The 13,639-nt window shown below is 48.3% G+C and overlaps 1 protein-coding gene across 12 annotated transcripts in view; it reads right to left on the bottom strand.

Annotated features, from left to right (window-relative positions):
* PRRC2B (proline rich coiled-coil 2B) overlaps window positions 1-13,639 on the bottom strand; it is a 393,423-nt gene that overhangs the window by 25,625 nt on the left and 354,159 nt on the right. For 11 of the 12 annotated variants that reach the window (XM_029612564.1, XM_029612560.1, XM_029612569.1 and 8 more), the window contains 2 exons: window positions 9,515-9,606; window positions 1,245-1,332 (listed from right to left, as the gene is read on the bottom strand). In XM_029612564.1, coding sequence (XP_029468424.1) covers window positions 1,245-1,332; window positions 9,515-9,606 — 180 coding nt within the window. The remainder of the gene's footprint in view (window positions 1-1,244; window positions 1,333-9,514; window positions 9,607-13,639) is intronic. The other variant, XM_029612565.1, reaches the window with a different exon arrangement.

The raw sequence follows: 13,639 nt of genomic DNA, 5'->3' as shown, positions 1-13,639 counted from the left end.
TGCACTCAGCGCAAACACATTTGAACCATGAAACTGCTACATCCCGCCACTCTGAGCACTAAGGCCGAAACCTCAAAAATTCTTTTAAGATGAATTTCCATTTTCCATCCTAAGGGTCTTTAAAGCTGCATAGCCTTCAACCTGTATAGTGGTGGTCTTAGTAAATGCCGATATATCAAGGCATCCACCTTGGGCAACTTTAGCAGACCCAAGGTGACTTCCCCAAAGAGGACACAACTTTGCCATGGCCTTGCCTACCTTAAGGCCAGGCTAAGGACTAATCCATTCCTTAAAGACTGAGGCTTTAACTGTTTGATGAAAAGGAAAGGCCTCAGCACAATCTTAAGTCCCTCTAAAATGGGATCCTCCCCTTCTTGCTCTGGCTCAACTCTATTCTCTTTTATCCCTAAATCTGCAAGAGCTTGATATATTATGGTGGGCAATTCTTCCCTTTTAAAAAGATGAACAATCTTCAGATAATTCTCAACTAGTTCACCCTCCTCCAAAGAATCCTTATTCCTTGCTGTAGTTCTGAAATTAATTCAGGAAGCTCCTCCTGAAACTCTTCCTCTGAACCCACAGAGTCCATCTCCAAGTCTGGATCAGGTTCTAGTTGCCTCTTCTTGGGACATGATGGAACCACAAGACCTCCAGAAAGAGGCCCCCACCCCAGGAGAGACTCAATGGAACTAGTACCTTTATTGATCCAAAATACTTTGTTCACATGTAGTACAAACTCGGGAAATTGGGAGGAAATTGTTAATTGGGAGGAATTGGGAGGAATAACCCCCATGTGTCTGAACTGGTTTGGCTAGATGAAGAGTCTTCATAGTACAGAAACAGCAAGTACGATGACTGACCATGCCAGCTCAGCCTTAAAGTTGTGTCCCTCAGTATCTGAAAGCCTTTAAAAGCGTTTTAAGGTTAGGTGTTGGGCTTACCTGTAGCGGATTGACATGCAGACGTCCCTCTATGTCTGCTCTAAACTGACAGCAGGCAGCCATTATTTGCAAGAAATCACGAGATATGTTACTTACAATGTCTAGCAAACCTTGCTGCAGTGAATCAGTTTAGAGAGGGCTCTCTCTGTACTGCTGCCTCCTGCAGGTAACTCAAGTCCTCATTTAAAAGAGCTCTTCCTAGACTTTCAGATGAGAGACTTAGTGCATTAGTGTTCCCATTGGGCGTTGTCAGTGTATAGTAATCTAGAATTACTTTTAAAGACTAGCATAAGGACACTATACCTGTTGAGCATAGTGCCCCTGCACTGAACCCATGTTGGCTGCTGGTCCAGGTCCAGGTGGCTTCCCACTGGGACTAGCAGAGCTGGGCCTTAAAATGAAAAGGAGGCATTCGGAATTCATTCACCACAAGAATTTTTATTTTATTTATTTTTATTTTAAAATCTTTTCTATACCGTCATTAAGTTATTTACCATCACAATGGTTTACAAAAAGGCACATAAATCATCATTAAATATTTCAAAGAGATAAAACGTTATAGAGGTGCCAACAATGATCCGGTTCCAGAATGTAGTCATATAAAAATATTTGATAAATTGTTTGTTTTGTCCCTTCAATACATGTACCATAATTAATTTACATGCAAAGTAAAAGTCTCTCTTACATTTACTATTCTATATAAAGTTATTATTCTACGATGTATCAAGTATTAAACGTGACGGTTAGAAAAATAAAAACAAAACATAGTAGAAACCTATAGAGCTGAGTTTACGAACTTAATCATAGACTTAAACTTACCATTACCATGCCAGCTTTTATTTGCTTTCTCCATTCTCATTATAAAAAGCCTGTTTGAAAAGCCACGTTTTTAAAATTCCTTTAAATAGTTTAAAATTTCTCTGCAATCTTATCTCGAGTGGCATTGTATTCCACAAGATGGGCCCTGCTAGAGACCGGGTTCGCTCTCTGACTTGTGTTAGTCGTGCTGCCTTAACAGATGGAATAGTCAGTAGTGCCTTGTTAGCCGACCTTAAATTTCTTTGTGGTACATGTACACGCAGTGCTGTGTTAAGCCATTCTGCCTTTTCATCATGAATTAATTTGTGTATTGTACATAGTGCTTTATATTGGACTCTTCGCTCTATGGGTAGCCAGTGTAATTCTGCTAGTGTTTCAGTAATGTGATCTCTCTTTCTTTTCCCTGTAAGTATTCTTGTGGCAGAATTTTGCAATATTTGAAGCGGTCTTATAGTCGCATATGGTAGTCTTAATAACAAAGCATTGCAATAATCAGTGCTTGCAAATATTAATGCTTGTAGAACTGTTTGAAAATTAGATAGTGTTAATAAAGGTTTTAACTTCCTTAGAACCATTAATTTGGCGTATCCTTCTTTTACTTTTAATGATATATGTTGTTTAAGGTTCAATTCTGGGTCTATTATTACGCCGAGGTTGCGCACCTTCTCCCTTCCAGCAGATGGAGTCAGAGCAAAACTCGAAGGGTGGCCTCTTATAAGGTAGTGCGCCCTCTGCTTCCCTTCAGTATTAAGAATATCAAAGCAAGAAGCAAAACTATTCTGGATGGATCAAGGAAACTTGAATTATGTACTAGACGTGCCAACAATGCCACAAAAAAGAAAAAACTTGCAAAAGGAACCAGGTGGTAACCACCAACCATTCTGTGAAGTTAAGCATTCGAGCTGAATACTATCTCAATCCCATACAATCTTAGGGAGGGTGTCTGGACTGATCCCTGGTACTACAGGAAGGAAAATTAGCAGGTAGGAAATAATTTTTTTTGCCCTGTGCGTACCAGGATCAGTCCAGACAGTGGTATGTACCAAAGCTTCCCTACATAGGGTGGGCCCCGGAGAGCCCGGCTCGAATGACCTGAGCGCCAAAGAAGCCAAATTCCAGTGATTGTACATTCAAGCGATAGTGTCTTGCAAAAGTGTGGAGCAACTTCCAAGTAGCCGCTCTGCGTATCTCCTGCGGCGAGACTGCCCGACTCTCAGCCCAGGAAGCTGCTTGAGCACGTAGCGTGTGAGCTTTAATTCCGTCTGGAGGACTCCGACCGACACCAACATATGCGAAGAAATTGCGTCCTTCAACCAGTGAGCAATAGTGGTTTTTGAAGCCTTGTTCCCTTTCTTGGGACCGCTCCACAGGACAAAAAGATTGGTCAGACAAACGAAAATCATTAGTGACCTCCAAATAGCGAATGAGAACTCACTTATCGAGCCTTCGAAGTTCCGTTGGACCCTCATCAGGGAAGGACGGAAGCTCTACGGATTGACTGAGATGGAACACTGAGACCACTTAAGGAAGGAAAGATGGTACTGTACTCAAGGACACTCTGAATCCGTGAAACGGAGGTAGGGCTCTCTGCAGGATAGAGCTTGGAGTTCTGAAATTCTGCGGGCAGAGCAAATAGATACTAGAAAAACTGTCTTCAAAGTGAGGTCCCTTGAGGGTTGCTCTCTTCAGCGGCTCGAATGGCGGGCCGACCAGGACTCAAAGAACCAAGTTTAGACTCCAAGAAGGGCACAAGGAGTGGACTGGTGGTTTTACGTGCTTCACCCCTCTTAAAAAAAATGGACAATGTTGGGATGCGAAGAAAGAGGAGCTCCCTCTTGACGAACAAGAGAACCAAGGGCCGCCACTAGTACTCGCAAGGAATTATAGGCCAAGCCCTTCTCGAGGCCTCGCTGCAAAAAGGATAGCATTTGAGCTATGGATGCATGACATAGAGATATGTCTATGGATACGCACCAGGCCTTGAAAACTTTCCAAACCCGGACGTAGGAAATGGAAGTAGAGGTCTTCCGGGCCTGGAGTAGTGTGGAAATCACACCCTCTGGGTAACCACGTCTTCTTAACCTCCGCCGTTCAAAAGCCAGGCCGCAAGACAGAAGCAATCTGCTCGGTCGAAAAATACTGGACCTTGCCAGAGGAGGTTTGGTAGATGTCCCAGGCAGAGAGGGCCGTCCACCGCCAGATTGACCAAGTCTGCAAACCATGGTCTTCTTGGCCATTCCGGCGCCACTAGTATGACCGGTCCTTGGTGAATTTCTACTTTCCGAATTACTTCGCCGACCAGTGGCCATGGTGGGAATACATAGAGAAGGAGGTTTCATGGCCATGGGAGGACTAGGGCATCCAAGCCCTCTGTGCCGTGTTCCCTTCTGCGGCTGAAGAAGTGCGGAGCCTTTGTGTTTCTTAGAGTGGCCATGAGATCCAGGTGTGGGGTTCCCCACCAGTTGAATAGAAGTGCTGCTGCCTCGTCGGACAGTTCCCACTCCCCTGGATCTATATGTTGTCGGCTCAAGAAGTCTGCTTGAACATTGTCACTCTTGCTATGTGGGACGCTTCTAGGCGAGAGAGATGAATCTCTGCCCATGCCATCAACCTGTCCGTCTCCCGAGAGACATGTTGGCTCTTCGTTCCCCCTTGGCGGTTGATTTACGCCACAGTGGTCGCGTTGTTGGAGAGTATCCTCACTGCTTGATGCTGGACCAGTGGTAAGAAAGTCTGCAATGCTAGACGAACAGCCCTGGTCTCTAGACAAATGATCGACCATGTCGCTTGGACCACCGTTCACCATCCCTGAGTGGACTGCGTTTGGCACATCGCTCCCCAGCACGAAATGCTGGCATCCGTGGTGACGATGACCCACTGTGGGATCTCCAGATCCACTCCCTGCATTAAGTGTTCGAGGCGGAGCCACCGGCTGAGGCTGTCTCTGGCGATATCTGGCAGCGGGAGGAGGTGTTGGAACTCCTGAGACACTGGCTTCCAACGGGAAAGTAACGCCCTCTGAAGAGGACGTATATGTGCAAAGGCCCACGGCACCAAGTCTATAGTCGAGGCCATAGTGCCCAAGACTTGAAAATAGTCCCAAGCTGTGGGGAGTTGAAGGCTTTGGAAGCGTTGTACCTGGGTCATGAGAGACTGAGCCTGATCCTGCCGGAGGAAGACTTTGCCCACTTTGATATCGAAATGGGCTCCCAAAAAGTCGAGTGTTTGAGAAGGCGTGAGGCTGCTCTTGGCAAAACTGACGACCCATCCAAGAGAGTGGAGAAGGTGTAAGACCTGCTCGACCGCCCACTGATATAGCTCTAGTGAATTTGCCCGGATGAGCCAGTCGACCAGGTAGGGATGGACTAAGATTCCCTCCCTCCATAGAGCTGCCGCCACCACCACCATCACCTTGGTGAAAGTGCGGGGAGCTGTCGTCAGACCGAAAGGCAGAGCTTGAAATTGAAAATGTTGGCCGAGAATCTTGAAGCACAGAAAGCGCTGATGTGCCTTGAGGATGGGAATGTGGAGGTAAGCCTCCGTCAAGTCCAAGGAGGCCAAAAACTCCCCCCCGGTGTACCGCCGCTATGACTGAGCGTAAGGTTTCCATCCGGTAGTGTGGAATCTTTAGGGTCTTGTTGATAGACTTGAGATCGAGGATCGGCCGGAAAAAACCTTCCTTTTTGGGGACTACGAAGTAGATGGAATAATGGCCTAGTCCTTGTTCTACCGGAGGCACAGGTAGTATCGCCCTTAAGGCCAAGAGCCGATCGAGCGTCTGTCGCACTATAGCCTGCTTCTTCACCGTTCCGCAGGGGGAGAAGAAGAACCTGTTTCTTAGGGGGCCAAGCAAATTCTAAAGCGTAACCGTGCTTTAGAATATCTAGAACCCATTGGTCCGAAGTGATTTGGACCCACTCCTCATAGAAGAGGGAAAGACGTCTTCCTATCCGTGGAGTGGAGGAGTGGGTCGGCAAGCCTTCAATGGGAAGACTTGGAGGGTGCCCCGAGAGGGGCTATCCCGAGTTGTTCTCCGGCCCCAAAAGGAATGAGACCAGGACCACGATCGTGAAGACGGAGGTCTCTGTGCTGCAGGTCTTGACTGACGAAAATGGCGCTGTCCCCAGAAAAGACTCCTAGAAGAGCTGAATGTTCTAAAACTGCGTGGGTGGTCCTCCAGTAGCTCATGGACTTTATTCTCTCCGAGTGATTTGATGAGCTGTTCCAGGTCTTCGCCGAACAGTAATTTTCCCTTGAAGGGGAGAGATCCAAACTGTTTTGGAAGAGGAGTCTGCCGACCAGTTGTGAAGCCAAAGCAGGCGTCTAGTTGAGACCACAAACCATGGATCTGGCTAGGACCCAGAGTAGATCATATAGAGCATCAGCTCCATAAGCAATCACAGCTTCCAGGTGTTCAGCCTGCTGCGCCTTTCTCAGGTGGTAGTTCCTGGGTGCCAAGCAGTTGCTGCACCCACCGGAGCCCTGCTCACTGCATGAGGGAACTGCAGACAGCCGCCCTGACACCCAGGGCAGAGATCTCAAATACTCTTTTGAGGTAGACTTCTAACTTATGGTCCTGCATGTCCTTCAGAGCGGTTCCTTCCGTCACCAGAATCATCATCCGTTTTGTAACCGCAGACACGGACACATCCACCTTAGGGACCTTGAGGAGCTCCAAAACTTCATCTGGCAGAGGGTACAGCTTGTCCCTAGCTCTGCCTACCCTTAGGGAAGCATCCGGAGTCTCCCATTCTCTCGACAGAAGCTGCAGGAGCATAGGATGAAAAGGAAAAGTTCTTGATGGAGGCCGCAGGCTGGCCAGGAGGGATCGCCGTTTTTCGCCGCTGAAGTAGTCCCAGGGATGTCCTACGGAGCTTCTATATCCAATTCAGCCAGAATGTGGGGAATGAGGGGGTCCAACTCATCCCTCTGGAAAAGGCGGAGTACCCGTGGGTCATCGCCCTCCATTTGGGCAGCCGTAGAGGGATCGTCCATGTCTGGATCACCAAACGTAACCAGGTTAGGGACCACCCGAACCCCTGCAGGCTGAGGGATCACCGGTGCTTGAGGGTTCACTGAGGGATCTGACAGTCTAATTACCTTAGGGGGCGGCGGACCCACCGCAGACCCCTGTTGCTGATTTAAAGTAACTATGTAGGCACTGTGCATCAGGAGGACAAAGTCATTAGAAAAAGGTCCAGGGGGAATTCCCGAGGAGGGCAGCACCGAGGGGGAGTCCAACGGTGGCCCAGATGAGTGCTCTGGATCCGGTTCTGGTGGGTCCACAGGAAATAAAACCGGCGGCAGAGGTCGGAATCGCCATCTGACTGCGTGGGAGCAGACGGCTCTGAGCACAAAATGATCGCCATTCCCATGCTAGACGGGAAGAGGGCCGGCCTTGCAGGGCCCTCTTCCTTGCAGCGCCTGAGAGCACGAGTTGAGCCGCCCCGTCAAGCGCAAAGAACCCTCCCCACCAGAGAGGCATCGTGCGCATATGCCTTCACGGGAGAGCTGTGATCCTGGCTCTCTGCAGGCACTACATCTGATCGGGCGCAGCATGTTGCCGGACTGGAGCTCGCGGTATGAGAGAACGGGTAAGAGAGTAAACCAAACAGAGCCTCCGATCGGGAGTGCAACGACTGCCAGTAAATGTTTAAATAGAGGTATTGGGCGTTTCTATTAATACTGCCACGAGGAAACCACCTCTCAGGGCAGGGCAGCAGTAAGGCATCGTAATGGGGGAGAGGCTGGACCACCAGCATGCACCCCAGAAGTCTCCCAATTCCACTTAAATCAGGAAAAAACAATTTGACCTGCAAAAGGGGATAGAAAAGGAACAGAAAAACGTACCCCAGAAAAGTAATCTTAGGCAAGTGTACCAACAGTTCTGTTTTAAGTTTAAAATTGCAAATACTGATCTCTGAACTGTTGCTTTCTTTTTTTTTTTTTTAACATTTGGTTATATTTTTTACAATTGATCCATCCAGAAGCTAAAGAGAAATAATAAAAAGCAAAGAAAGTGAAAGAAAAAAACAGTCAATCTTCCCAGACTTTGCCAGGAACCGTAGGTTCTGCCACCTTTCATCTGCTGGAGTCAGAGAAATACTGAAGGGAAGCAGAGGGCGCACTACCTTATAAGAGGCCACCCTTTGAGTTTTGCTTTGACTCCATCTGCTGGAAGGGAGACACAACCCACTGTCTGGACTGATTCAGGTACGTACAGGGAAAGTGCTTTATATTGGACTCTTTGTTCTATGGGTAGCCAGTGTAATTCTGCTAGTGTTTCAGTAATGTGATCTCTTTCTTTTCCCTGTAAGTATTCTTACGGCAGAATTTTGCAATATTTGAAGCAGTCTTATAGCCGCATATGGTAGTCCTAATAACAAAGTGTTGCAATAATCAGCGCTTGCAAATATTAATGCTTGTAGAACTGTTCGAAAATTTGATAGCGCTAATAAAGGTTTTAACTTCCTTAGAACCATTAATTTGGCGTATCCTTCTTTTACTTTTAATGATATATGTTGTTTAAGGTTCAATTCTGGGTCTATTACGCCAAGGTTGCACACCTTCTCAGCTAATTCCACTGTTTGATTATTTTTGAGAATTATCGGTGTTTGAATTAGATTTATTTTTTTCCATTCCAAGTGCATACATTCTGTTTTTTCAATATTTATCACTAGCTCCATTTGATTTAATAGCTGTTTGATTATGTCTAGATACATATTGGCTAAGTTTGTTTTTTCAATTGTGTCATCAATGGGTAAGATTAGCTATATGTCATCTGCATATATATAATGTACAATTCTTAGTCCTGCAAGTAGATGGCACAACGGTAAAAGATAATATTAAAAAGTGTTGCAGACAGTGCTGATCCCTGTGGTACTCCTGTTTGTAAAATTATTTTCTCTGACATTATGTTTTTTATCTTTACCTGAAAAAATCTATTACTAACAGACACAGCCACAGAAAAAGGTGAGCTTACAGATGCAAGGTTCTCTGGAGGGGAACACAACAGACGGAACTGGTGCAGCATTATGAAAGGAAGTTTCTCAAAGTTAGGCATGTGTGCTCTATTTAACCTGTATATTCACCTGTAAAGCTTAGTGAGCAGGGATGCCTGCAATACACAAACTAAGAAATGAGTCCATCTCCCTAAAGTGAAAGCAGTTGCGTACCTGAAGATCAGTTTTTTACAAAAGGAAGACATCTGCATGTAACAATAATGTTCTCACCTTCTTGAAGTGTGTGTGTATACATACTGCAGCAGGCATCTCTGCTCAGATAGAACAAATCACTCCTCTCTGCATTTCAGAGAAACATATTGATGCACTTCCACATAAAATATGTTGGCTACATGGGTAAACACAACCAATCAGATGACTCCCTTTTCCCCTAATACTTTGCCAAGTCTTATAAGCAAGTTAGTCCTCCTTTTTTGTACTGTGTAATATTCATTGCTCTGTATGACTATCTATTGGTACAGCTGTCTCGTCTGTGCTTTGGGCAGCCTGCTCTTGACACCATTAGAATTCTCTGAGTTGCTGCTATTACCTATTTTCCGTGAAATGCCTTAGAGAGTAAGGTGGCCTGCATCAGTCTTGGAGTTACTGATAACAGTTATAAATGCTGTGCATGCATCAGATTCATTCATTCTTGCAGTGAGCATGCATGTGAACCCCCCCCCCCCCCAACAAGATTTTCAGTGTCTTTGGATATATCAAGTGCATCAGTGAATAGGTCAGCTGCTCTGTTACCTGTAGGAATGAGGTGTTGGCACTGACCCTCCAGAGGACATGTTCTGTTTGCCATCTGTAAAATGGAAACCTTTCATTTCCATCTGGGATGACTGAGGAAAGAGAATGGGACATAAAGATGGGATGAATATACTGCTAAAACAATGTTATTCAGACAGAATATGGCAATCTCCATAGTGTTTATAGCCATAGAAGATTGCTACACTGCAATACACGTACATCATTTTGACAGTCTATGCACTCATAAAATTTTTGTTCAATCTTGGTTTTCTAGTACCTGTTCCAAAGCATTCTGGATCCGCAGTCCTAATTTTCCATAGAAAAATACCACAGGAACCAAAACATACTAAGGTGGGGTTTAAAGAGCAAGACTGGACTGGAAACTCACAAGGATGTGGAAATGGGATGGAAAAACTGTCAGTCACATTTCTTAGGGTTCAGAATGACTTCTGGTTGGTTTTCTCAGTTTTATAGCACTGCTTTGGGAACTTTCCCCTTCCAGTGGTGGGTGGAAGATAGTTGGAGCTATCCGCTGGGCAGAAACTTAGGATGCGTACGTAAGACTACATGATCGTGGAAGAACCTTGTGTATGGCAGATACGTCACCAGAGCTTGAAGCTCACTGACCCTGTGAGCTGAAGTAATCGCCACCAGGAATATGAATTTCCAGGTGAGGAACTTCAGATCGCAGGATTTCAGCGGCTCAAAGGGAGAGCGCATGAGCCATGTCAGGACAATGTTGAGATCCCAGGATGCATCAGGAGGCTGAAGAGGGGGGCTTCAGCTGGAGAAGGCCCCGCATAAAATAGCCAACTAAAAGCTGTACCAAGACAGGCATGCCAGCAACACCTCTTTTGAAGCCCAGACTCTGAGAGGTACCACAGACAGTTCAACAGCCAAGGGAGGGTACATGAGAAAGGATCCAAGTCATGCCCCGTACACCCGATGGAAAACCTTTTCAACTTCAAACTGTAGGACTTCCTGGTGGAAGGCTTCCAAGATGCCACCAGTACCTGGGAGACAGAGTCCGAGAGCACCTGGGGCTGGAGGACTATGCGTTCAACATCCAAGCTATCAGCGCCAACGCCAGGAGGGTCGGATGGCGCAGGGTGTCCTGATTCTGGGAGATGAGGTCAGGCACCGCCCCCAGCTAGATGAGGGTCCGCACAGATAGGTCCTGCAGGAGCGGGAACCAAGCCTGTCTGGGCCAAAAGGGTGCCACAAGTATCATGGTCCCTCTGACCTGTTAAAGTTTCAACATAGTCTTCAAGAGGAGTGGTAGAGGAGGGTAGGCATAGAGCAGGCCCCTGCCCCAGTGGAGAGAGACAGCATTGCAGGCTGGATGCCTGCGCCCTCCCCCCCCCCCCCCCCCGACCACTGGGAGCAAAACTTGCTCACTTTGTGGTTGTGGGGGGAGGCAAAAAGGTTCACATCCAGTGTGCCCCACCAGTGAAACAGTTTGGCCACTACTTCCAGGTTGAGGGACCACTCGAGGGGCTGGAAAGAGCGGCTTAAGCGGTCCGCCAGTACATTTAGATGCCCCGGCAGGTACGTGGCTCGCAGAGCCATCCCCTGTGACAGGGGCCCAGATCCACAGTTGCGTCGCCTCCAGACAGAGCAGGAACGAGCCCGTGCTGCCCTGCTTGTTGATAAACCACATCGTTACTTGGTTGTCCGTCTGAATGAGGACTTCCTTATGCAACAACTGGTCTCTGAGTGCCAATCCCAAGGAGAAACGCTCTTGCCTGTGCCGTATCCAGTCTGGCTCCTATGAAGTCCAGCTGAGGAGGATAGAGATGAGACTTGGGGTAGTTCAAAACAAACCCTAAAGTCTGTAATATCCACACTGTTAGGACCAGAGCACTCACAGTCCCAGCGTAGGAATCGCTCTTGACCAACCAGTCTAGGTACGGGAAGACATCTACTGACCAATGCCCGAGATAGGCAGCCACCACCACTAGGCATTTGGTGAAAACGCAGTGGAATGAGGCTAGCCCGAAGGGCAGCACCTTGTACTGGTAATGGGCCCTCCCCACCACAAAGCGGAGGAACCTCCGGTAGCCGGGGAAGATGGCAATGTGAGCTTAAGCCTCAGATTGAGGGAGCAGAGCCAGTCTCCTCTTCGGAGGAGTGAGATCAGCATGCCCAGAGAGACCCTCTTGAACATTTCTCTTGCGAGAAACTTGTTCAACACCCTGAGGTCAAGGATAGGGCGCAAGCCACCATTCCTTTTCAGGTGAGGAAATACCTCAAAATAGAACCCTTGGCCCTGCTTATGGCGAGGGACTGGTTCTACTGTGCCCGCTACAAGAAGGCGGAGAGTTTCGTCTGAAGTTTGATTGTTGGGCGAAGGAACCCCACGATGGACATGGGGAAGAAGCCTCTGGGAGCCGACTGAAGTTTAGAAGGTACTCCTAATGGATGATCGTAAGGACCCAACAGTCCGACATGACCTCTTCCCAGCGATGGGCGAAGCCAAGGAGCCTGCCTCCCACTGGTGGATCCAGCGTCAGGGATATGGGCAACTGACCTCCGCTCCCTTGCCGCCAGTCAAAAGCCAGTGGTCGGGGCTTGCTGGGGCACAGGCTGGAGTTTAGGCACTTGCTGTTGGTGAGGGTGGCCCCTAGAGCTGGTGCAAGCCCTGGAGGCCTGAGGATAATATTTCCTCTCCTGTAAAAAGGTGGAGGACTTCCCAGCCGAAGGCGGAGCGTCAGAGGCGCTAACGGAAAGCTGTTGAAGGGTGTCATGATGGTCTTTTCAATTGCGCTACTGCATCCCAGAACTTAACCCCGAAGAGGTTTTCACCTGTGCAAGGGAGGTCGGCTAGCCATTCCTGCACCTCTGGACGGAGGTCAGAAGCTCTGAGCCAGGCCATTCTCCAGGTGCCGATGCCTACCGCTGCTACGCAGGCCGCTGTCTCAAAGACATCATAGGTGGAATGTTACCTCATACTTGCCTGCCTCCAGACCCAGCAGGATGATGTTCTTATGTTCTTAAAGTGCCTCCTGCTATTGTTGAGGCAGATTTTCAGCAAAGTCCTGGACCCATTTCCAGAGGTTCCAGTTGTACTGGGTCATGTACAGCTGATAGGCGGCAATGCAGGTGACCAGCATGGCGCCTTGGAAGACTTTCCTGCCCAGGGCATCAAGCTCCCTATGCTGTTGGCCTGGGGAGGGTGGAGGCATGCGTGCAGGAGCGCCGGGCCTTTTTTTTTTTTTTTTTTTTAGAGCGGACTCCACGACCACTGACTGGTAGGGGAGGTGCTGCTTCTCGAACCCCATGGCTTGCTGCACCAAGTAGGTGACATCTGCTTTTCTGTTGACGGAGGAGATAGAAATGGGGTGCTCTCACATGCAGAAGAGGAGATCCTTAAACATGTCATGGATGGGAACCGCTACAATCTCCTTAGGAGTGTCGACAAACTGGAGTACTTGGGTACTTGCAAGGTTCTTATGGCCTGGATTGGCCACTGTTGGAAACAGGATGCTGGGCTTGATGGACCCTTGGTCTGACCCAGTATGGCATGTTCTTATGTTCATCTTAATTCGTGCATCCTCTTCTGTGAGCAGCTGAAAGGGAATGGGTTCAGCCTTAGCCCTACAAACCCCAAAAGGACAGGTCCTCAGGGGTTGTCCGAGAAATCAGAGGACGACTCTGTGGAGTCATCACCCCACCCCAAGGGTCGTAGGGCCCCCTCCTCCCCACTAAGAACAGCATGGCATGGGCGAGGTCCGTGAGTGGGATCCGCCCTGGGCTCTGATGGCTTCGGAGGCCTTGAGGGCACCACGGGGATCGATGGTTCCCCCAGTGTTAAAGGGACCAGAGGCTGTAGGAGGCTGGAAGGACCCAGCAAAGGCTCGGGGAACCATGGTTTGGGGAACACAGTACCGGCCGTATCTTCCTCCTCCTCGGACCCGAAAATTGGGATTGCTCTGGTGGACGGCATCTTGTAGCTGATGGGGAACCGAAGGCCACTCGGGCACTGGTTGCGTTGGAAGGGCACCTAAAAGGACGTCCAGACGCTCGAGCAGAGGTGGAGACTTGGGCACCGGTATGGTGCATGTGGCACCGGCAGCTCGACGCTCTGAAGCGCCGTGGAGTGCACCCTGTGTTCTAACTCCTCCT

The sequence above is a fragment of the Rhinatrema bivittatum genome, chromosome 8, assembly GCF_901001135.1.
Source record: "Rhinatrema bivittatum chromosome 8, aRhiBiv1.1, whole genome shotgun sequence".
Taxonomy (NCBI): domain Eukaryota; kingdom Metazoa; phylum Chordata; class Amphibia; order Gymnophiona; family Rhinatrematidae; genus Rhinatrema; species Rhinatrema bivittatum.
This window is presented reverse-complemented; position numbering and strand designations above follow the sequence as displayed.